Source organism: Polyodon spathula, chromosome 10 (assembly GCF_017654505.1).
Source record: "Polyodon spathula isolate WHYD16114869_AA chromosome 10, ASM1765450v1, whole genome shotgun sequence".
NCBI classification, from domain to species: domain Eukaryota; kingdom Metazoa; phylum Chordata; class Actinopteri; order Acipenseriformes; family Polyodontidae; genus Polyodon; species Polyodon spathula.
The window spans coordinates 23,060,977-23,085,241 of NC_054543.1; the positions used below are offsets into that span (position 1 = coordinate 23,060,977).

Sequence of the window (24,265 nt, forward strand, 5' to 3'; positions counted from 1 at the left end):
TGTTTCATTTATCAAAACAGAGTTACGCTGTGAGTATGGCAATATATTACGACGTGGACACGCTGTTCGAATGGGGGACTTTAGCAAAATGTTTGTTTTCAAGAACGCAGAGGGCAATTTTAAACAGTATCAGATTCCTAGTCTCGGAACCTCCGCCCTCCACCCTCTCTGAGAAGTTCAGAGCCGGCCCTTCCTATCCCAGACTCTTGTGTGTCTCCCTCTGTCGACTCTGCACACACAGGGAGAACTAGGACCTACACACTTTTTACCATTAGTCCCTTTCTTCACTTCTCTGTGTTTTTTTTTTTTTTTTTTTAATTTCCATGCGCGTGTACCTGCATGATCGCCACTAAGGAAACATGACGCTCAAAGCAATTGTTCTAACTTTTTTACAACTCTGTTTAATATGGACTGGATCGCAATCTCAAACGCCAACCAAGGCTTTGTACTATAAAGGTAAGATTATTATTATTATTATTATTATTATTATTATTATTATTATTATTATTATTATTGCATAATTTACTACACTAAATAAATACGTTTGCAGATGGGTACCTGTATGTTTTCTAATGCAGACTCATGACTAATGTGTCATTAACTGATATATGTTGGATTTCAAGTGGGAATTTCTTAAGCATTAGTGGCTAATTAGTGTATGACATCGGTTATTTGGAATTTGCGTTACATTTTTTTAAAAACAATAATCGCAGTTTTTGTGACATAAATCTATAGAACGTAACTTCAGTGGACCGCCTACAGTAGGTTCTAAAATAAATCCTTATAAGAATAGACACAAAGCTGCGCCTGGACTACCAGGATGAATGCATCAGATATGAAATATAAATGAAATACTGTCATACAAGCATATAATGAGGAGCCTGCGACTTAATAATAATAATAATAATAATAATAATAATAATAATAATAATAATATAAAAAATAATAATAAATGCATATAGTCGGCTTCAATATTTGTTCATGTCCCCACACAGAAAAACAGAAAATAAATAAATTAAATTATAATTATTATTCAGTATATAAATGCAATGTGTCTATAATTGTTATTACTCAGTGTATAATAACAATTCATGAATGCAAGTGGTTTGTAATTGTTATTATTTAATTTATGTGTCAATCTCCAGGATTAGTATATTACAGCAATGATGTATCTGATCACTACTGTAAGATTTATTTAAGCTTTATTAATAGAATAGGCTCCACACGAGTTACTGTTATGTCCAAGAAACTTGTTTCTGTTGTCCTTTACAAATTTAAACTAATTCAGATGATGTATTAGAAAGTGCTGTTCTATTATCCCAGAGAAGCAGACGTTATCAATTGCATGATCCACATTCGTGGATTTAGAACACACCCTACAAACACAGACCTGTACCTCCACTGGTGAAGGACTGTATTCCCTTCCGTTTTACTGTATAGATGAGTAGTCAACAGTGTGTGTGTGTGTGTGTGGTGTGGTGGGGTGGGGGGGGGGGGGGGGGGTGGGGTCATAGGATCCCTAGAGGAATTTAAACAGCTCAGCAACAGTTTGCCCCCAGTGGATGTAAGAAACACCACGTTTGTTTCGATATTTCTGATGTGGGTTTTTCTCGAGTTGTTTTTCTTACCCCCACTTAGGGCAGTATTGAATAGGATCAGGTGAATCCACCAGATGTATTTGGATTTGATTTAGACATGATTCTGGGAGATGTGTCATTGCAACAGTGGTGCTAGAAACTTCAGACTTTAAATAGTCCCCAAGCCACATGAATACATGAATGAAGATAAATCTAATATGTATACCCCTTACCAATAAAAGGTCTGTATTAATGAATACTCGGGTTGAATTGGTGTGTCTTTCCCAGACTGCCCTGTGGATCTGTTTTTCATCCTGGACACCTCGGAGAGTGTGGCTCTGCGGGTGAAACCTTTTGGCTCCTACGTGGACGAGGTGAAGGACTTCACTGTCTCGTTCATCGAGCAGCTCAAAGCCAGGTGGGTAATGTGCTGTCAGCAAGGGACTGATTCATTTTACATTGAAACTACTGTGAACAAACAAGAGGTGTGCAATAGAATGTGCACCTCCGCCAACAGAGCTTCACACAGCATCCACACAACAGAGTGTAGTGATAAAATACTTCAATAACCCTCAGCTGTTATGCACTTCCACTGACTAAATAGGTCTTAAATGTCCAGGTATACTGGACATCTATTTGATTTTAAAACATGATATATGGTACTACACTTGATTAAAGAAATCTCTGTTTGCAAAACTAATACAGCAGTGTTGCAATTGCTTGGCCATTTCAAATCCTCAGTGGATTCTCTCCTGTCATTAATCAACCAGCTGCTTTTCTTGTTTAGTGATATGCTTTCAGAGTAACAAACACTGCTGAGGTGAAATAACACAGAAAGTGCAGGTGTAACAGGTACTCTCAGAGTAAGGCATAGAAACTGAGAAATTTCGTTAACCTACAGTAGTACCCGATATCATGTTTTAACATGAAAATAAGATTTACATCGTCTAAGGTATTGCTGGAAAAGAGAGTCCTACATTGTGAACACAAGTCTTAGTCTTCAGTTTCAGAGACGTGTGCTGTCTGCTGTGTCAGAACTCCACTTGCAGAGCCGACAGAAGCGGCTGTACTTGAACTTCCAGAAAGTTCATCACACACGCTCCCACTCCAGCATCGCCAGTCCTGAGTGCTCTCTGTACCCTGCTTGCTGGGAGTGCTTGTTACAAATCAGAAAAGCCATCATGAGAAGCCATTCATTTCTGCAACATAGGTGTATGTATAAGACTGTATGTGTGCAGCATTTCATTGAATATGGAAGATACTATGAAGAAGTACTGAACATGAGATACATTGACCTACACTGTGGACTTACTACTGTGTAAACTAACATCTAGGTTTTTTTACAATGGTTAAATGTTTCGGCAGAAATGTTAAGCGTTTAAATTCTAAACTATTAACAGCCCAAATCAGGGGTTAATTTGTGCCAGATTGTACTTTTTATGTCTGACAGGCAGGAGTTAAACAGTTTTCAGATGCACATGTACATGTATTGTACATAACATGTACAAATCAATAAACGCTTCCCTGTTCCAATTGAATGACAAATGTGTACAGTACCTATATATTTTAGGATGCAATGTTTTTATGTAAGCACATTGCTAGATATTTTTTACACCCCAAATGGCAAAAAGCCAAAAATTTATGGCTCAAACAGTGTCGTTGCTCCTTTGCATCAGATTATTATTCAATTCAGTCAGCACCTATTGGAAATTAACTTGCTATACCTTTACACCTAATACTGTGAATGGTGTCTACCTGGGGTTTAAATACCTAACACTGTGCATGGTGTTCACCTGGTTTAAATACCTAACACTGTGCATGGTGTTCACCTGGTTTAAATACCTAACACTGTGCATGGTATCTACCTGGGTTTAAATACCTAACACTGTGCATGGTGTTCACCTGGGTTTAAATACCTAACACTGTGCATGGTGTTTAAATCCACTGTGCATGGTGTCCACCTGGGTTTAAATACCTAACACTGTGCATGGTGTCCACTTTGGTTTAAATACCTAACACTGTGCATGGTATCTACCTGGGTTTAAATACCTAACACTGTGCATGGTGTTCACCTGGTTTAAATACCTAACACTGTGCATGGTGTTCACCTGGTTTAAATACCTAACACTGTGCATGGTGTTCACCTGGTTTAAATACCTAACACTGTGCATGGTGTCCACCTGGTTTAAATACCTAACACTGTGCATGGTGTTCACCTGGTTTAAATACCTAACACTGTGCATGGTATCCACCTGGGTTTAAATACCTAACACTGTGCATGGTGTTCACCTGGGTTTAAATACCTAACACTGTGCATGGTGTTCACCTGGGTTTAAATACCTAACACTGTGCATGGTGTCCACCTGGTTTAAATACCTAACACTGTGCATGGTATCCACCTGGGTTTAAATACCTAACACTGTGCATGGTGTCCACCTGGGTTTAAATACCTAACACTGTGCATGGTGTCCACCTGGGTTTAAATACCTAACACTGTGCATGGTGTCCACCTGGGTTTAAATACCTAACACTGTGCATGGTGTCCACCTGGGTTTAAATACCTAACACTGTGCATGGTGTCCACCTGGTGTTTAAATACCTAACACTGTGCATGGTGTCCACCTGGGTTTAAATACCTAACACTGTGCATGGTGTTCACCTGGATTTAAATACCTAACACTGTGCATGGTGTCCACTTTGGTTTAAATACCTAACATAGTGCATGGTGTTCACCTGGTGTTTAAATACCTAACATTGTGCATGGTGTCCACTTTGGTTTAAATACATAATACTGTGCATGGTGTCCACCTGTGTTTAAATACCTAACACTGTGCATGGTGTCCACTTTGGTTTAAATACCTAACACTGTGCATGGTGTCCACCTGGTGTTTAAATACCTAACACTGTGCATGGTGTCCACTTTGGTTTAAATACCTAACACTGTGCATGGTGTTCACCTGGTGTTTAAATACCTAACATTGTGCATGGTGTCCACTTTGGTTTAAATACATAATACTGTGCATGGTGTCCACCTGTGTTTAAATACCTAACACTGTGCATGGTGTCCACTTTGGTTTAAATACCTAACACTGTGCATGGTGTCCACTTTGGTTTAAATACCTAACACTGTGCATGGTGTCCACCTGGGTTTAAATACCTAACACTGTGCATGGTGTCCACCTGGGTTTAAATACCTAACACTGTGCATGGTGTTCACCTGGGTTTAAATACCTAACACTGTGCATGGTGTCCACATGGGTTTAAATACCTAACACTGTGCATGGTGTCCACTTTGGTTTAAATACCTAACATTGTGCATGGTGTTCACCTGGGGTTTAAATACCTAACATTGTGCATGGTGTCCACTTTGGTTTAAATACCTAACACTGTGCATGGTGTCCACCTGTGTTTAAATACCTAACACTGTGCATGGTGTCCACTTTGGTTTAAATACCTAACACTGTGCAAAAATACCTAACTAGTGTGCATGGTGTCCACTTTTTGGTTTAGAATACACTGTGCATGGTGTCCACCTGGGTTTAAATACCTAACATTGTGCATGGTGTTCACCTGGGTTTAAATACCTAACACTGTGCATGGTGTCCACATGGGTTTAAATACCTAACACTGTGCATGGTGTCCACTTTGGTTTAAATACCTAACACTGTGCATGGTGTCCACCTGGGTTTAAATACCTAACACTGTGCATGGTGTTCACCTGGGTTTAAATACCTAACACTGTGCATGGTGTCCACATGGGTTTAAATACCTAACACTGTGCATGGTGTCCACTTTGGTTTAAATACCTAACACTGTGCATGGTGTCCACCTGGGGTTTAAATACCTAACACTGTGCATGGTGTCCACTTTGGTTTAAATACCTAACACTATGCATGGTGTCCACCTGGGGTTTGATGAGTCTTTCCTCTTTGTTTTGCAGCTATTACCGCTGCGATCGCAGTCTGAAGTGGAATGCGGGCGCCTTGCACTACAGTGATGAAGTCAAGATGATCAAAGAGCTGAGCTCACTGCCGGACCAGAAAGTAGACCTGAACAAGAGAGTGAGAAATGTTCAGTACATTGGCAAGGGCACCTACACCGACTGCGCCATCAAGAGGGGCACAGAGGAACTGCTGATCGGGTAGGAAGCTCCAGGAAGCTTAATATGCAGGTTAAAGTGAATATTTATAGGTGTGGAAGTTTAACAAAGCAGAGATTACATTTGTTTTGTTAAATAATTTATTTTGGCTAGTATATGCAATTTTAGCCTGAAAATAATCGCCACCGCTTAGAATGGGCGCGTTTGTGTTACGTGATTCATCGCAGTAAGCGATGGACAGTATAAACTCTCATACAATAATCTGACATCCAAAATGTACCCCAATCACCAGTACAGTAAACAAAACAGACAATTCAGCTCTATGTCCGGATGCTGCTCCATAGCACGCCACGTGGCTTCAAGCGCAGCATGCACACTTAAGTCATCGGTGTCTATTGCAGGCAGAGTGTCCTGGTTGCCAAGGTGACACATCTGAGAATTTGTCCTCTGACATCCCCTCTGGTGCTGTCAGAGTTTCAGTTTTGGTTATATTTTCATCAGCACTCTCCTCCTCAACTACAGAATCTCCAGCTTTTTTGAAGCAATGTTGCATTGTTTGCTAACTCCAAGCATGTTTTAGCAAGCGCACAGCATCTAACAGAGACATCTTATTTACACTGAATTTTCTTGCTGATGCGCATCGCTTTTCTTTTTCCAGCCATGCTTGTTATTGCAGTCAGTGCTGTTTTTTCAAACTGTAAACCCAACTCTGTGTACAGGGATTAAATAGCCACGGTACAGCACAGAGGTAATCGCTCAGTAACGTGGTGCAAACAGCTGATTGATTGATCTGTCAAGCTTTTCTACAGTAAATGCTGCCTATTTTTATTGAAATCTATGTGAAATGCAAGGTAATGAGGTGAAAACAGTTGATTGGTGGATAAGTAAGAGGGATTACTACAGTATAAGACGTGTGTTTGTTATTGAAATCTATGTGAATGACACATAACGAGATCCAAACAGCTGAGTTTGCCCAAAATATTCTTTGTGCTTAACACGGTATAAACAATGCCTTTGTTATTGAAATCAATGGGAATGGCAAATGGTAAACGCTATTTGTCCTATATAAATACAAAACCTGTATATTACATTAATGTATTTTAACTTTTAATTGTTTGGTATGTGCATATAATGGTAATTAATTTGACTGTGACACCTAGCGGAGCTGCCTGTGTAGTAATTATAAAATCATGTAATTTTGTACTGTACTTACTCTCCAGGCTACAATACCTGTGACAAATCAGGTATTTTTGTTTGGTATATAAAAAAGTGCATTTCAGAATACAAAAAATGTAGGAACTACAATATATCTAATTATTTGTATTTCCAAAAGTCTACTTTAACACCAGAGTGACTATCCCTTGACAACAAATTAACATAATATTATGAATAATTGAAGGAACTTTCCGTGAAGTTAGAATCTGAATCTCGCTGCAAGCCTTTCAACAGAAAGAATGCGTGTGTTAGTGATACAAGGTGTCATCCATTTTATTAATTAATTTGTAGGCCTATACATTTACAGACCAGTCATATTATAAAAGTTTAACATTTAAATGGTATTTCATAAACTTTTTGTTGCAGAGCCATGACTCAAATGTTATGATGTATTATTAAAACAAACAATATACTATATATGAAGCTTTTTTGAAAAAAAAAAGGGTTACAGGGAGTGAGCGTGTTCTAGTAAGAAAAATGGAGAGAACCTACAAAAAAGAATGTATATGCAGTCACCAGGGTGTCCTCAGCTCACCGTGCACGAGCGACCGACCGGAAAAGGCCGTTTACACAAGCTAACCGTGGCGGGCGACCATGCTGTAGACTGGCTGGGCACCTGTGGGCTTGCCTGTAAGCTGCTCAGAGCTGCATTGTCCTCCAGCGCTGTAGCTCTGGGTTGGCTGCATAGTCACCACCGTGCACGAGCGACCCCTGTAGACTGGCTGGGCGCCTGTGGGCTTGCCTGTAAGCTGCTCAGAGCTGCATTGTCCTCCAGCGCTGTAGCTCTGGGTTGGCTGCATAGCAGGCCTGCAAAGTGAAAAAAAAGCAGTCGGCTGATGGCTTGGGCGAAAACCAAGATGCAAACCCTTGTAAAAACAATACACAAAATAAAGTGTTTGGAGTTTTCCATTGAATTTGAATACCTGATGATTTCTTCAACCAAGTTTTGTGGCCAGACAAATCTAAACTTTTTTTTTTACCAAGAAAGCAACAATATGTTTGGAGGAAGAGAGGAGAAGAATTTAAAGAAAAGTTTGTCATGCCCAGTGTTAAACATGGTGGAGGTTGTGTGACGGTATGGGCTTGTTTTTCTTCCTCAGGCACTGGAAAACGTTGTATTGTAGATGGATGAATGCATGCTGCAGTCTAATTTGTTACCCAGTGCTAGAAGACTTATTGGATGGAAGTTTCTATTCCAGCAGGATAATGACCCGCGAAGTCTACAAAACAATGAAAAAAGAAGGATTACAGTTATGGATTGGCCATCTCAGTCCCCAGACTTGAATCCCATCGAGTTGTGGATTGACTTGAAGGCTCCTATTGCAAAAAGGAAACCAAAGTCAGTTGCAGAAATGTTAACCTATAGGTGGGGTTCAAGGGGCGGAGCTAGGCACCAACAACCTATCATCTCCTGTCATCAATTAAATCTACCTTATTTAAACATTAGTCACCTCTACCTAGCTGTCTTGTGTTTTTTCGTTTGGCATAAACCGAAGCGATTTCAAGACCCATCAACTTTCGTATACCTCAATAATGGAGTACTTACAGCAGCTGTCATCGGATTCAGAGGATTCCCAGGATTTTCCGCCATTACCAGATCATTCTCCTCCAGCTTCAATCCAGGGTCCATCCAGTCTCCGTTCTTTCTCCCCTTCTGGTATTTCAGTTACATCTGATCAGGCTCCCAATCAGTCTCTCGTCCAGGTTCCAGTTCAAATGTTGCCTACCGTTCCTGCCACTCAAACATCGAATCTGCACCGATCCAAGCGACTTCGGCCTCAGGACGCCCCTCCGGATCGATTGTTTTGGAAGGACTGGCCCATGAATAAATTGATAAAAAACCCTCCTTAAAAATGGTAATGCGATTCCAGCAGGGAGTGATAGAGAGTCTCTTTTTATTCTCTATTGCAATTTAGTCTCAGCAGAACCAGTCTTTCCTCAGCAAAAACATAATCAGCAGCTCCCAGCCATTCAGCGTCCTAAAACAGACAACAGGCAGTCTATTCCAGATCAAATCACCCCTACAACTAGCACCGCTAACCAGCAGCCAGCCATTGAAATCCAACATTTGCAAATATTTAACGAGATAAAATCATTTATGCAGCCTTTTGCCGATTCTCTATCTTCGGTCAGTTCTCAACTGTTGGACCTAGATAAAAGGGTATCTAATATGCAACAGGGAAAACAATCTACAGTGCTGTCATTAATTCCAGCATCAAATACTGCAGCGCCACCTACAGCTTCTTCCAGTCCAGCCCTAATTTCAGCCAGCGAAGCAGATCCTCCAATATACAACCTCACTACTGTCTGTACATACGGATCCTCCTCTCCAACTATTGTTAGACATCACACTATATCTCCACAGATCAGACATAACATTCTCGAAGGTAAGGACATTAATCTTGTTTCACTATTAATGACGACTTCGGAATTCTTGGACCATAGAGCAGTGGATTGCGGAGATTTGGCAGTAACTCTAAAATCTAGAGATCCCAGACTGCTTAAAAATCTTACATTAGGGGAATTTGTCCTTGTGTTCTCCATATTCAGAGATGTGTTATGCTCGCTATATCCTAACCGCAGAGCTGAATTGGACTCATACGAATACTACATCGTGGAACTGTCTGTCAGATACGGAGGGACTATGTTTTTTGAGTATCATAAAGCATTCTCTGCAAAAGCAGCAGCGATATTGGTAGCAGATAATCACATCATCAATTGGGCACAACCTGACCCAGATCTATTTAACAGAATTTTTGGTGGTCTAAGAGCTAACGCATGTGGGGTCTGCACTTCAACAGCTCACTCAACATCCCCCTGTCCTAAAGCTGCAATTGCATCAACTTCTAAAGCACCCGGTTTCGCCGCTAATTCATACAGGTCTTCAGTACCTAATCCTATACATTCTTCAGCTCCCCTCGATCAATCCACAAGGAAAGACAAATATGGGCGCAGTATTAGATTTTCAGGAGGAAGACAAATCTGCAACAATTTCAATACTGGATTCTGTTCGAATAGGCAATGCAATCTTATCCACATGTGCAGCAATTGCGGAGACGCTCACGCTGATACAATCTGCCCTTTAAAACACAAGTGACTTTCCCCGATGCTCACAGTCTTTACTCCTATAAACATCCCGGCATTATCAAGTAAATTACAGAATCATCCCGACAGTAATTTAATCAATTACCTGATTAAAAAAAAAAAAAAAAAAAAAAAGTCTTTCAACTGGTCTGACTCAAATTCCTTCTTCCTCGTTCAAAAGCAAAAATCTTTATTCAACGACTCAAGAACCACAATTAGAGCAATTTCTCATCAAAAAAGAAATTTAAAAGGACTGATAGTCGGTCCATTTTAGCTCCTCCTTTTCCAGTATATAGAATTAATCCTATCGCCATTGCCACAAGGAAAATGTCAGGAAAAAAAAAAAGCGTCTCATTATTGATTTGTCAGCACCACGGGGCCAGGAACGAGCAGCATTAACTCATTAATTCACTAAGATCAATTTTCCATGCATTACATCACTATTGCAGACGCAATACATTCAATTAAATTAGCAAGTCGTGGTTCTTGGTTAGCAAAAGCAGATATATTAGATGCATTTAAAGTAATGCCAATCCATCCGTCTCTCCGTCACCTGTTTGCTTAAAAGCTTATTTTCTGAAGTTGGCGTTCCGCTTTCAGAAGAGAAATCAATCAACCCCCTTCATTCTTTGGAATTCCTTGGAATCATTCTAGATACAGAAAAGTTTGAAGCTAGCCTGCCTGAGTCTAAACTTAACCATATTCGTTTGCTCATTGAGGATTTTCAGATCAGTAAAGCAATTAAAAAACGGGCACTGCTTTCATTGCTGGGTTATTTTAACTTTGCAATACGTATCATTCCACACGGGAGGATGTTTATATCTCGACTGCTAGCGCTGGCATCAACAGCAAAAAAATCTGGACTCCTATATAAATATCTCCTCAGAAGCTAGGAAAGACATTAAAATGTGGTTTGCGCTTATTCAACACTGGAACGGTCTCTATGTTTTATGATGATTTCATTTCAGCTCCACACGATTTGGCTTTATTTACTGATGCCTTATCTCTGGGATTCGGAGGTCTATTTAACAGTCAATGGTTTTGCAGTACATGGCCTGAGGAAATCGAAAACATATCTCCTCATCTAAAATCCACAGCTCTGCTAGAGATATACCCAATAGTAGCAGCTGCCCAGCTATGGGGTCATCTTTGGTCTAAGAAATCAATACTATTTTACTGTGATAATTCAACTACAGTGCATATTATAAATAAAGGACATTTCTCTTCCCCTCTTATTATGTAATTGCTGCGGCGGCTAGTATGGATTTCAGTCTCTAATAATTTCCAAATACAAGCTTGCCACCTACCGGGCATTTTTAATAATGCAGCTGATGCTCGTTCTCGTTTACAAATTTCCAAATTTCACAGTTTGCTGCCCACAGCTTTCCAATATCCAGCAGCAATGCCACAGTTCAATCAGCTGATTTTCAACTAAATCCAACTATTAAGAAACTTCTTAATTCAGCTCAAGATTACATGGCATCAGCACTTGCTCAATCTACCAGATCCTTGTACTCTACAGGTTGGGCATGTTATGTAACTTTTTGTTTACAAAGCAGGAGTAATCCTACTGCCTTCAACCAGGACTGGATCATGGCGTTCATAGTGCATGCAAAGGACTCTCTACATCTGGCACCAGCTACAGTCAGACTATATTAGTCAAAAGCCTGCAAAAGCCAACATTAAACAGCATTTAATTAAAAATATGGGGCGCTGGACTTCATCTGTAGTTGAAACTTATATTCGTTCTTCATCATCTGAAATATCCTCCGCACATCAGTCTATTGCTAGTATGTCCGGAGTGGGGACAACCTTTCTGCCTGAGCCACCAAAGATGTCCCCCTAAGAAATAAAATTAAAAGAAAGGGTTTTTTTTCTTTCCACTGTGCAGAGGGTCTTCACATAGTCATTAGGGTACAGTATACTAACCCCTTTGTCACGTTAAGTGTTTGTGTTCCTTCATCTAAATGTTTTCTTTCTTATGCATTGGTGGTTCTCTCTTTTTTCTTCTTCACGTTGCGTCAGCGGGGAGCCGGGGGTCCATCTTTTGGGAGGTTAGTGACTCCACTTTCTCCAACCCTTTGTTAAGCTCCACTTCAATTACCTCATAGAGGAGGGTTCTCCATGAGTCAGAGGGGACCCCCGACCAAACCCTTCCATCTGCATGTATGTTTCTTTTGGGATTCTTCTTTCAGGTCTGATGCCTCTATGTGAGGGTCCCTATGCGGTGGCATCCCTCGTGTTTGTCGGGTCTCCTCAAAGACGGTGGCCCCTCTCCTGTTTGTCGGGTCACCTCAGCGACGGAACCCCCCTTCTATTATGTTGGGCTTTGAAGAGGCGGAACACCACGCATTATATGTTTTAACAAATACTAACTTTATGTTTTCTTTCCGGTTCGCGAGCCTCTTCGTATGTCGAGTAACCTCAGAAACAGTGCCCCTCTTGGTATGACTGGTCACCTCAAAGACGGTGGCCCCCCCTCCTGTTTGTCGGGTCTCCTCAGCGACGGAACCCCCCTACTGTATATGTTGGGTCAGGAAGAGCCGGAACCTTTTTTGTATTAACAACACGAACTCATGTTTTCCTTTCCGGTAGAAATCGGCAGCACAGGAAGGGATTTTTTTAGGAAGCCAGCAGATTGAGTCTGCTTTCGAGAGAGAGGCTGCACACATGGTCTAGTTCTACAAAGCAGCATTGCTCAGTACAGTACAGTACAGCATAGCGCAGCACAGCACAGCACAGAACAGCTCAGCTCAGCAAATACAGCACAGTACAGACCAGTAAAGCACAGCACAGAACAGATCAGTAAAGCACAGCACAGCTCTGCACAATATGGCACAGCTCAGCACAGTAAAGCACAGTACAGGCCAGTAAAGCTCAGCTCTGCACAGTGAAGCACAGCCAGGACAGTAATATGCCAGTCTGCCTCCTGTTTCAGTGGTTCCCATCGCCGGGAGAACAAGTACATGATTGTAGTGACTGACGGGTACCCTCTGGAGGGTTACAAAGAGCCTTGTGGAGGCCTGGAAGATGCTGCCAATGAAGCCAAACACCACGGCATTAAGGTCTTTGCCGTCGCCATCTCTCCCAGGCACTTGGTATGTACTGCAGCTATCAGGGAATCAATGCAATATTTGAGAATCCAACAGAGGTATCAAAATCTGCTTCAGAACAATCTTTCAGACTCAGTAACAGCCCCTGCCCTTATTAATACATTTTTACTGAGCCATGCCTCCTATGCAGTAGTTTCATTTTGATATTTAAATTGGATGCATTCACTTCGCCCTTTGATGGTGTTGACCAAGCAAGCCGTTTCTTATGGGTTTGTTTTATTTTCCATTTAGTTGAAGCACATTTTTCCTGCCCCAATTCTTTAGTTGAATTCCTTCTTGTGTAATAATAGGACCCAACCTGAAACGTCATACAAAATAAATCTCAAAACCTGCAGCTGTGAAAGTGAACTATAATGCTGTGCTATCAAAAATGGGTTGTAATAAGTCTGGCAAATCTACAGCAAACAAAGAGGGAGTTGTGAGTGTGAATGATGATGTATAGGGACTATCATCTCATAACATTGTTTTGTACATCTAGGAAACCAGGCTGAATGTAATTGCAACTGATAACAGCTACAGGCAGAATTTCACTGCGACTGGGAATATCCAGCACCAGAAAGATGAGACCATCCGCAACATTATCGATGTCATCGTAAGTTTTCTTTCTGAATTTCTTATATTATACCTCCCCTCTTTCAGTTTACTTTTCTTTTTGAGTTCTTTCTAAACTTGTGTAAAGACATGTATAAAGCTGGCGACAGGGATGCAGGGGTTCGACTGGCTCTATAGAGCGATCTCAAAGAGATTTGAAGCATTCCGTGCAGTAGGAATCTTGTTTCCTAATTTCTCATTATTCTCATTTGTGTTTGAAAGGTACCTCTAGCAGGTGCATTTGTTTACTTCATACGGTGTTCCCAGTTTCAACTGTTCATATTAATAGGTGTGGTTTTATAAAAAGCAACAGTTTGGAAGCCTGGACAGTTTAAAATGCCAAGATCAAACCATTGTGAGCTGAAACACCCACTGATGTGTCAAAACTAATGTTTACAATCTTGGCATATCTAAACCTTAAAATATAACTGCCTTATTCCTGGTAAATGGGTAAGATAAACAAAAAGTATTGGACACATTTTCAATTTAAGACTTGCATTTCCTATAAACACTATATGATTCCATAAAATCTGGGATTAACCCATCACTCACCTGCTTTATTTGATTAAAAGAAACCAGCAACATTAAAACCCCTTATTTTAAGAACTGTTTGTCTATTTTCAGTTTTTATGTCTCTCAGTCAAGACTTTGATTTAGTATGAGATTCTAAGACATGATGACCAGCTTATTCATGAGTCGTGGCATGTTGTTTAGCTGATGAAGACAGCTCATTTTGGAAGAACTGGAACATAATCCAAGTTTGAAAGGCTGACAAAATTAAACTTTTGCTGATTACAAATGCTAACTTTCTGTTTTTCCTTTTATTTCAGGTCAAAGAATCAGAGCAAGTGGTATGGTTATTATTTTTTTTTGTCGTTGCTTGATTTGTATTTTCTTGTTTGAAGCTATTTTTCATTGAGTTATTACAAATGTTTTATTTATTTTTTTCCTTTGCAGTGTTGTTCCTTTGACTGCCAGGTAAGACTCCTCAATATAACGCTTCTTCTGTAGTTGTTGTGGTGGGACTGTGGGGATGGGAAGCTGCCTTTACTAGTCAATGTTTCTGTCAGGACAAGAAGCTGCAGACAGAAATAGCAGCCTTTTATTAGATGACAATGTGGGTTATTTAGCTGTATTAACCCTTTGAAGAATAAACTCTTTTATTGAGTATCTTTTTTTACACACATTTATACACTAACGCAGACTGGGACCTAGTCCTGTGAGATTCCCTCGTGATTTCTGAGACGTTTTTGTCATTAAACTTCTTACTTTTCTTTTAGTATTTAAATCAAGCCAAATTGTATAATAGTTTATAATGTAGGATTTATTAGCGTGTTGGTTTCAGATGTCACTCCCAGTCCAGCTCAGCTCAATACATTCACTCTTAGATCCCATACGGTAAAAAAATATACAATAAGTATTTTAAAACATATATTGAAATATAAAAAAATGGCCGCTAAAAGAAAATGTGTAGGTTACAAAAACAGTGTGGGCACATCACGGCATGCAAAGTAGCCTCTTTCTTTTTTAGAATGTATTGCAATATATTTAGATGAATATTTTAGAATTTGACATATATTGCAATATATAATTAAATCACTCTCACATATGACTGCCATAGACGTATATAAACAAGGACAGATCAGCCAAAAGTAAGAGCCAGTCCCATCCAGTTATTTTTTTGTATTTCTGGCAACATGGCACTGGCTCTTACTTCTATAAAGGCACAGAGCAGCTCAAAGCACCTTAACGTGTACAAACATTTGTTTTTAAAAACTAAAAAACAATATATTAATAAATGCAATAAAAAATACTCAAAGTGCTTACAAAAATCAAATAAAGATAAGTGGAGTGCAATTTCAGGCACCCGCTCTTTAATTTACAGTGAACCCAAGCATGTTTAGTTGTTAAAAGTCTGTGTGATATAGTGCCTTGTTTGTCGAAGGAACTACATATTTAGGAAAAAAGAAACACAATTTTGAATGAGGTGTGTTCTCCTCAGCGCCGTTCTCCTATAAGCGGTCGGGCAAGGCTAGTTCCATTTACCCCCACGAGTAACTCTACTCTCAAGAGCCTGATTTTCACACCACTATTTTCCCTGCAGCTTACATTTCCCTGGTGTTCTCTGTAGGCATTGCAGAGGGCTCTGTTTCATAAATCTGCTTTAATCAGCTTGTTGAGGACAATCTAAGATGATTAGCAGAGCTAACAACCCTACCTGAAATTATATATCGAACTATCTCTGCCAGACTAGCCGCTTGCCCTCAACAAAGATGATGTTGAAGTCAGAATTCTTCCCACAGTACCCTCAGGTGTCCCAGTGTCCTAAAGTCCTGAAGTTACTGTATGGCCAGTATTCTCTGTCACAGTCTGGTCAATTATGTAAAACTGTTAAACAATAGTGCTGGATTTAGAAATATTAAAATAAACTTAATACATCAATAACATACATTTAAACTAGAAAAAAATATTTTTGGTATTCATTGAAAAGGACTTCTAGTAGAAATGTTTGTTTTTGAATTTAGTGTATCATAGTGGAGCACTCATTGGACATCATTATATTTTCAGCCACCAAGAGGTCCAGCAGGAGAAGCTGGAACGTCAGGATTTGGGGTGAGTACCAAGACCTCCAAATATTAACATGACATTCTCCCAAACATCTGCTCATGCCTACATGATAACTGAAGAGAACTGCATGAATTCAGATCCCCTCAAGAATGTAAAATAAACTGCCATATTGTATTGTGATACTGCTGTACTTGGGATTTCATTAGCACAGAAACATGTTGGTAGTGGTTTGATGACTGCCTCAGGTACACTGATGCTAAGAACTTTTTTCCCTGAACAGGGTGAATCAGGAAGACCGGGACTGCCCGGGGGGAAGGGAGAAGCAGGAGACCCAGTAAGTGATCGTCCTCAAACATATATGTCCCCTTCAGTCACTGTGTACCATGTAAAGTTTCCTATCTCTGTATTTGTTTTGTAATAATGCATGTATATTTTTTCAAGGTTTTGGTTTCTCAAACTTCACACAAACTGTTTTAAAATTTCAAAAATTATAAACAAAAAATCATGACCGAAGGGTATGTATTGGACAATATGTGTATGAAACAGTATATAGTACTATGAGGCAAATGCAATCTTCTAGTCTATTGCATTTGCGCTATATCTAGAATTACACTAAGCTGTTTGTAGCTTACCAGTTTGCACCCTGTCCACCAAATCTTAAAAGCAGAGACCTGCTAAATGGAGTGGTGAAATAAGCACCATTTTAAAAATCAAATGTGAAAAGAAATCCAATCAACATGCAGCTTGCTGTACCGTGATGTCATGGGTGAGGAAAATAAAATACACAAATCTGAAAGTGAGATACCTTCAATTCTACTATTTAGCACAACATGTTAATTTACTGTTAATTCCTGTTTGCTTCCACAGTATTCTTAACGTTGCTGCATTACATTTGCAGCATTTTTGGACAGACAGATGGCATATGGGATTTGGTTAATGGCCTTCTGATTGTCCTTGAAAGCTTTGATTTATCTTATGCTAATAATGTTTTCTATACGTTTAAATATATTGATAAACATACTGTATAAGTCCGTATATAATATGATTTTCTTTCTGTCTTAACAGGGAAGAATGGGTGACATTGGACCTATTGGTTACCAAGGCATGAAGGTGTGTACCTTTTAGAAAGCATTATAAATTAGAAACAACGCATTGATCTGCAGACCTGTGCGGCAGAATACTTCAATTTTAAAATGTCAGGGAGTGTTTTGCTCCACTGCAAGTTACACTTTAACAAAAAAGAATACATTTAAAAAATAAATGTAACAAAACTGGATTTAAAAAACTAAAGATCTTACAGCCAGTTGTTCCTCTCCAAAGTACTTTCTTGCTAGGTGATTCCATCTGCTTATTAAATACAAGAACAGATACAGGTAGATATATTTGTTGAGTAGTCTGGTATATTGAAAGAAAGATAAAAATGCAGCTATGCTCTGATTGGTGGAAGAAGTGACAAGATTATGAAGATTAACAATAACAACTTTTCTATTTTTGTCACAGGGTGACAAAGGGGGAAGAGGTGAAAAGGTAGGTTATCTATGCATGTTGGAATGCAAATATTTGAATCTATTAGTCATGGAAAATAAATGCACACATGAAAATTCAAGCAATGCTTACGTGAATCAGACTACAACAGAGTATTTACAGATCTCCCAATATGAATTTCTGCAAAACTGTTGTAGTCTTGGATTTCTGCAAAACCAAAACATCACTGATAATTGTCATTCAATCACACAAAATATGTACATGTTTTAGGCCTTGACCCATCAAAGACAATCTGAAAAGTCTAGTTATCACCTAAAACTTATGGCATGTACTGGTACTTGTTGGGAGAATTGTGATGTCTACGTTTTTAGGAATTGCATTAACTGAACACATTGTCTGTATTTCCTTCCAGGGGGAGAGAGGCAACAAAGGTTTCAAGGTCAGTAACACAGTAGTCTTCTAAATCTGCCCGAATTCAGCATGTCATCTTTGACTCTACATGTCTTTATATTTACAGATTAAGCAGTGTGGGTAACCCCCTGCTCTCTCATTTTTACAGGGTGAGAAGGGACAGCATGGAATTGATGGAATCGATGGTAAAAAGGTTTGTTTTCTCCTTGATTTTTTCTTTGATATTAAAGTGGAAGTAGGAAGTAAAGAGGAAACAGCTGAGCTAGGAAGGAAAGAAAGAAGGCTAGAGATATTTTCAACAGAGTGGCTCAAAGAGCCAGCTGCCTTGTAAGTTAGCAGAGGCACATTTTAAAAAGCCCATAGTCCAGGCTAGTCAATTAACCCCTTTCACCACATAACACCCTTATCTAAGAGAACTGAATTGTAATAAATATGTAGAACTATAAACAATGAATTGAACAGTATGAATAATTTTAGTGGTACGGTACATTCAGTAATTTCAGTGAATAGGTGAAGACATTGTTGTTCTGAGCTCTAACAAGTTTATTTGTCAACAGGGTGAAGCTGGATTCCCTGGACTTCCTGGCTGCAAAGGATCCCCAGGACTTGACGTGAGTCAGTGTATTGACCTCTCTGCGATAGACTCCACTTGCATGTAGAAAAGCAGCTATTTTTTTTTATAAAACTCTCCTCTCCTCTCATTGACCTGCAGGGTGTGCCGGGAGGCAGAGGACCCAAGGGAGATCCCGGGCCCTATGGTACAAAAGGAGCCAGAGTAAGATTGTGCTTGTTATGCCACTTTCAATTACACTCTTGGCACTTGAAGTGTGGAGCAGTGATCACCCTGAGATCTAAAACACAGAAAACAAGTTCATAATACAGAGAAAGACAGGACATATGTTGTAACCCGGTACACAGATAAGAGGGTCCTATCAGTGTGTATTGTAACTCAAGTTGATATCAGATAGATGCTTATCATGGGCAGGAAGATTGCATTTTCTGTGTAAAGATGTTTTGTAATGACATCTTGGAAAACAACCATGTTTAACCTCGGATCGGATTCACAAGTCTTTTATCGAAATTGTAAGTGGCACATTTTAAAGCAACAAAGAAAGCACTTAAGACAATACATATGTTTCTTGTGCTACCAGTGAATTGGAGTAAATGTTTTGAGAATGTAGCCTGAAATATCTATAACGACATCAAAAAAACAGATGGCCCACTGTATAAAGATATGAACTTGATTAGGGATCAGCTGCTTAAGAGACCAAGACTAATAAGCCCAATTGAACTGCCACAATGAACATATTTTTGGTAGAGAGTCTAATATCAGGATTATCTTAAAGTGTATTCAGTGATAACACTTACATATACTGCATATGTACAGTCAACTCTTTGTTGTACCCAGAAGTGTCATTACAACTTTGAATTCCTGACACTTAGTACAGTACATTTGACCACAGTATTCAGAGAGAAAGCTGTGTCTGCATGTGAAATACAGACACCACATTCACTCATCTTCTCATCTCCAACTAGGGTGAGAAAGGGCGTGATGGAGAAAGAGGAAGGCCAGGAAACAGCGGAAATCTCGGAGTCAAGGTAAGAGAAGAAGGCTTTCCAAGGCTTGGAAATCTGATTCTTGAGACACTAACGAGGTTGTATTGTAGAGAATATAGTTCTGCTTTTCAAGACTGTATTATTAAAGTAGCCTGACTGCAGTGCTCTGAAAGTGTCCACATAGGTCTGTGTGGTTGCTTATGAATACAGCATCAAGTGTATCAAATAAGTACTCAGTTGATCAGGCTACCTGTGTGCCTGGAAGGTTATTCTAACATCTCTTGGACCTTAATCCTGGTAAAGAAGAGTCCACAAGTGATGATAAGAGGATGTTAACCATCAACAAAGCAGTTCAAAACAATATACTGTGGACGTGCATAAAGACTTTCAACAAGCTTGTCAAGATGATGAACACAAATAAGAGAGTCCAGCACAGGGATCTCTAGATCAGTTTATTATTCAGTGAGATCCATGGTCTGACTGTATAATTAATGTGCTAAACTCCACCCTGTCTTGAGCTGCTGTAGTCAGAGGGAGCTGTCCAGGCAGTGACAGGTCCAGCAGAGTGTCTGGAGCCTGGTCTCCAGTGAGGTCCCTGCACCTCTGGTATCCAGTCAGAGAGGCCAGGGTGGTGCTGTACGCTGCCTGGGTTGACTGTGTGTTTGGGCACCAGTTGTCCAGCCTTGCAGTTACTGTAGTTTAGACATGATTGTTCCAGGAAACCCTGAGAACTTGTAAATGCAAATGTGTCTAAGGACAACAGTTGGTAAGAATCCCAGCTCATGTCTCATAAAGTGTTTGAGATGCCATATTGTCAGTGTTATAGAAAGTCCTCGATCACCAGACCTCACCCCCACTCTGACTTCATCATCATGAACACAAACGGATTGAAATTTCCGTTACCTTCAATTACCTGAAAAATGAACCCCTAATGTCGGAGCTAGGAACTGTTGGAGCAATGAGCTGTAAGAATATTGCCTGTTTATCTGTTTTAACAGTGTCCACAAACATTTAGATAATAAAAAAAAGGTTTCCCTAAAGGATCATCTACAGAAAGTAAAATGTTCTAATCATTCTATCTCATGCAGAATCCCTGATATACCTTGTTTCTATGAGCATGGATTGACCACCAATCTGAGCTGATTCTCTGGTTCCCTTTCAATTAAATGACAACCATTACTGAATGGGAAGAGCCCTCTCTGGCTGCCAATCACTGAGCATATATAAAAAAGCTGCCCTATCAGGGCACTGCTGTGAGGGGAGAGTCCCTCTCACCTCCTGCTGAAGAGGGGCGCTCTCACAGTAGCACATCGCCATTTTCTGTCTCTCTCCACTAAGACAGGTCACAGATTGCTTTGTGGTTTCTTTGCCCAAATTTGGCTGATTTGTCGGTTTTTTATCATCATATTTTATTAATCCACGGTAGAATCACGCTTTCGAGCATTTTTGAGAGTGCCACTGCCTGATTCTCATGTCAGTTTACTGACTAGAGCTGGTTTCGACCCCTCTCGGGAGATTGGTAAGCAGCCATTACTGTCTTTTCACTGCACAAGGCCATGTGTAGTGTTCATATACCGTGTGGGGAGCTCTTTTGGTGCTGTAAGGAGACCCTGTGGGCTCACGGCATCGTCCTCCATGCTGATTTAATCAGCCACAGCGACCACAAAATAATAAAAAAAAAAAAAAAAACATCTCGGGCCTAGCGCCCCTCTCAACCCTCAGGCTCTCCTAGCATGGCTGCGCTTGCCCTTGGCGACCACGGCGACTGAATCGGCTGCATATCCTGGCATCGACCGTGGTTTTCCCGCTGACTTTGAGGCTGAGAAAAACAGTGCCCATCTGGCCCTGATTGACTCAGCACTGGTGTAAACATCTTTGCAGCCACCTACAGCCTGGCACCGACCGTGCCTACCATCGGCACCGACCTTGGAACAGGTCCACTCAGCACTGACTGTTCAGCACCGACAGCGCTCTACTCGACACCGATCCCGGCACCGATTAACTCGCCGCCGGTTGACTAGCTTTGGACCCGTCTACAGCCCGGCATCGACCGCGCTACACATCGGCACTGACCTCAGGGCCGATTGACTCGGCATCGACAGCACGCTCCTTGGCGCCATTCCCACACCGCTGAACCTCTTTGGAGCCGTCTACAGCCCAGCGCAGAGCATGGCACCGATTTGACTTGGCACTGACCTGTCTGCACCAACCGCGCTCTTCTCGACGCCAATCCTGGCACCGACTGATTTGGCGCCCGTGAATAGCTTCGGGGCTGTCTACAGCCTGGCATTGACCACGCTACTATCGGCAGCGAGCGCAGCAGCTTTGCCTATGACGCCATGTCAGTACAATCGACTGGGTCCTCCGCTGGGTTCCACCAGTGCGACCAGTGCGCTGCGAAGCTGCCCAGGCAAGACGAGCACCGGTCCTGCACCAGATGCTTAAGGCCAGAACATGCAGCCAAAGCACTGGCAGGTGAGCTGGAATGCTCTCCATGTACGAAGTTCTCTAGAAGAACTAAGCGCTGAAGAGCAGCTCTATCCCCAGCAGAGTCTCTATCCCCGAGCCATGGGAGAATGAGGTCTGTGGTCCAAGGACCTCTGTAGTGGTCCTCTAGGACCCCCCCTGCTACAATGACCAGAGAGCTCTCCCGCACACCTGGGTCATCCTGCCCTTCCCCACCACCGGTACAGAGGCGCAGACACCCCTCAGGGAGGCGAGATGGTCACCGCCGAGGCTGTGCCGCTCGAGGGGACGCTCACCAGGGGACAGGCGGTCACCGCGCAGGCACAGCTGATCCCACTCGGATTCGCCTTGGAGGCGCCAAAGCTCGGCCAAGCTGCGCTTTGCAGAGTTAGAGGAGACTGTAAGGGAGCAGCAGACCATGCTAGAGACCCTACTAAAATCTCAGGGCAGCTTGCCCCATACCACGGGCAGCGCAAACCACCAAAGTCCCGATCTCCATCTCCGGCACACAGACCAGTCATTACAGCCTCAAGGTTGGACGTGTCCGAACCCGCCACATCAGTTACGCAGGCTACAGCGGGGGGCTTTATACCGCCCCTTCCACTTGTATCACAGAGGGAGGAGTTCCGGGCCTTGATGCAGCATGCGGCTGCTGCCGCAGACGTTCCCTGGCCAGCGGAGCAGGAGGGAAAGGGGAACCACTTCAGAAAACAGAAGGGGCATCCACAGTATGCCCTCCCCTTGTGCCAGGACTTTCTTAAGCTGATGCGCTCATTCTGGAGCAACCCAGCAAGGGCGATGACCGACTTAATGGGGGAGTTAGGTCAGGCATCAGGCAGCCACCAACCCCCCTCGCAACCGGACTGACCAAAGGCAACGACCCATGGTAAGGCTGCACCAAGGACTCCTAGGTGCTATCGACAATGAGACATGGATACGCTGTACAATTCCGCTTAGGTCCGCCACCCTTCAAGGGTGTGCACCTCACCACCATCAAACGAGCAAGCGCAATACTCCATCAACAGAAGATCACCAATCTTCAACAAAAGCTTGGTAGATCCAAGTGATGCCCTCATCAGCTTTTACTCCAGGTACTTCCTGGTGCCCAAGAGGAACGGTGGTTTCAGACCTATTCTGGTCCTCAATTTGTTCCTTGAACAGAGGAAGTTCAACATGTTGACAGCACAGCGTATCCTCCAGTCCATCTAATCGGGCGACTGGTTCACATCGATCGACCTGCAAGACGCCTACTTCCATGTCCCGATCTGTCCCGTACACAGAAAGTATCTGCGCTTCGCCTTTCAAGGCAACGCGTACAAATTTTGCGTGCTGTCACTTGGCCTCTCGCTGGCGCCCCGCACATTTTCAGACTGCGTGGATGCAGCACTGGCTGCGGGGTATTCGGATCCTGAATTATCGGGACGATTGGCTAGTTCGCTTGCGTTCCAAAGCATGCGCCTAGGCGCACACTAAACAGGTCATAGATCATGTGGTGAAGCTAAGGCTCTCTATACATCAACAGAAGAGCAGCTTCGTACCGTCTCAGTCCACAGTGTTCCTGGGGATCAAACTGAACTCTGTGAGCATGCTTGCCTTACTGTTGGAAGACAGGATTCGGTCATTGGAGGCCACATTCTCCCTATTCAGAGAGGGCGCTCTCCTACAGGTCAAAATATATCAAAGGTTGTTGTCTTCCACTAGAGCTGCTGAGAATGCGCCTGCTTCAAGCCTGGGTAAATACGCTCAAGGTGCACCCGGTCCAAGATTGGTACTGGCTGGTGCGAGTGTTCAGACAATAAGAACATAAGAACATAAGAAAGTTTCCAAACGAGAGGAGGCCATTCGGCCCATCTTGCTCGTTTGGTTGTTAGTAGCTTATTGATCCCAAAATCTCATCAAGCAGCTTCTTGAAGGATCCCAGGGTGTCAGCTTCAACAACATTACTGGGGAGTTGATTCCAGACCCTCACAATTCTCTGTGTAAAAAAGTGTCTCCTATTTTCTGTTCTGAATGCCCCTTTTTCTAAACTCCATTTGTGACCCCTGGTCCTTGTTTCTTTTTTCAGGCTGAAAAAGTCCCTTGGGTCGACACTGTCAATA

At 41.7% G+C, this 24,265-nt stretch overlaps 1 protein-coding gene across 1 annotated transcript in view; it reads left to right on the forward strand.

Annotated features, from left to right (window-relative positions):
- The first annotated feature begins 185 nt into the window (after positions 1-185).
- The window catches only part of LOC121321996 (collagen alpha-1(VI) chain-like), a 69,376-nt gene continuing 45,296 nt past the window's right edge, over positions 186-24,265 (forward strand). Inside the window, exons 1-16 of the mRNA XM_041261400.1 lie at positions 186-456; positions 1,866-1,995; positions 5,518-5,718; positions 12,914-13,073; positions 13,567-13,680; positions 14,510-14,530; positions 14,637-14,657; positions 16,248-16,292; positions 16,528-16,581; positions 17,313-17,357; positions 17,748-17,774; positions 18,145-18,171; positions 18,292-18,336; positions 18,701-18,754; positions 18,856-18,918; positions 19,680-19,742. Coding sequence (XP_041117334.1) covers positions 360-456; positions 1,866-1,995; positions 5,518-5,718; positions 12,914-13,073; positions 13,567-13,680; positions 14,510-14,530; positions 14,637-14,657; positions 16,248-16,292; positions 16,528-16,581; positions 17,313-17,357; positions 17,748-17,774; positions 18,145-18,171; positions 18,292-18,336; positions 18,701-18,754; positions 18,856-18,918; positions 19,680-19,742 — 1,167 coding nt within the window. The 5' untranslated portion in view covers positions 186-359. The remainder of the gene's footprint in view (positions 457-1,865; positions 1,996-5,517; positions 5,719-12,913; positions 13,074-13,566; positions 13,681-14,509; positions 14,531-14,636; positions 14,658-16,247; positions 16,293-16,527; positions 16,582-17,312; positions 17,358-17,747; positions 17,775-18,144; positions 18,172-18,291; positions 18,337-18,700; positions 18,755-18,855; positions 18,919-19,679; positions 19,743-24,265) is intronic.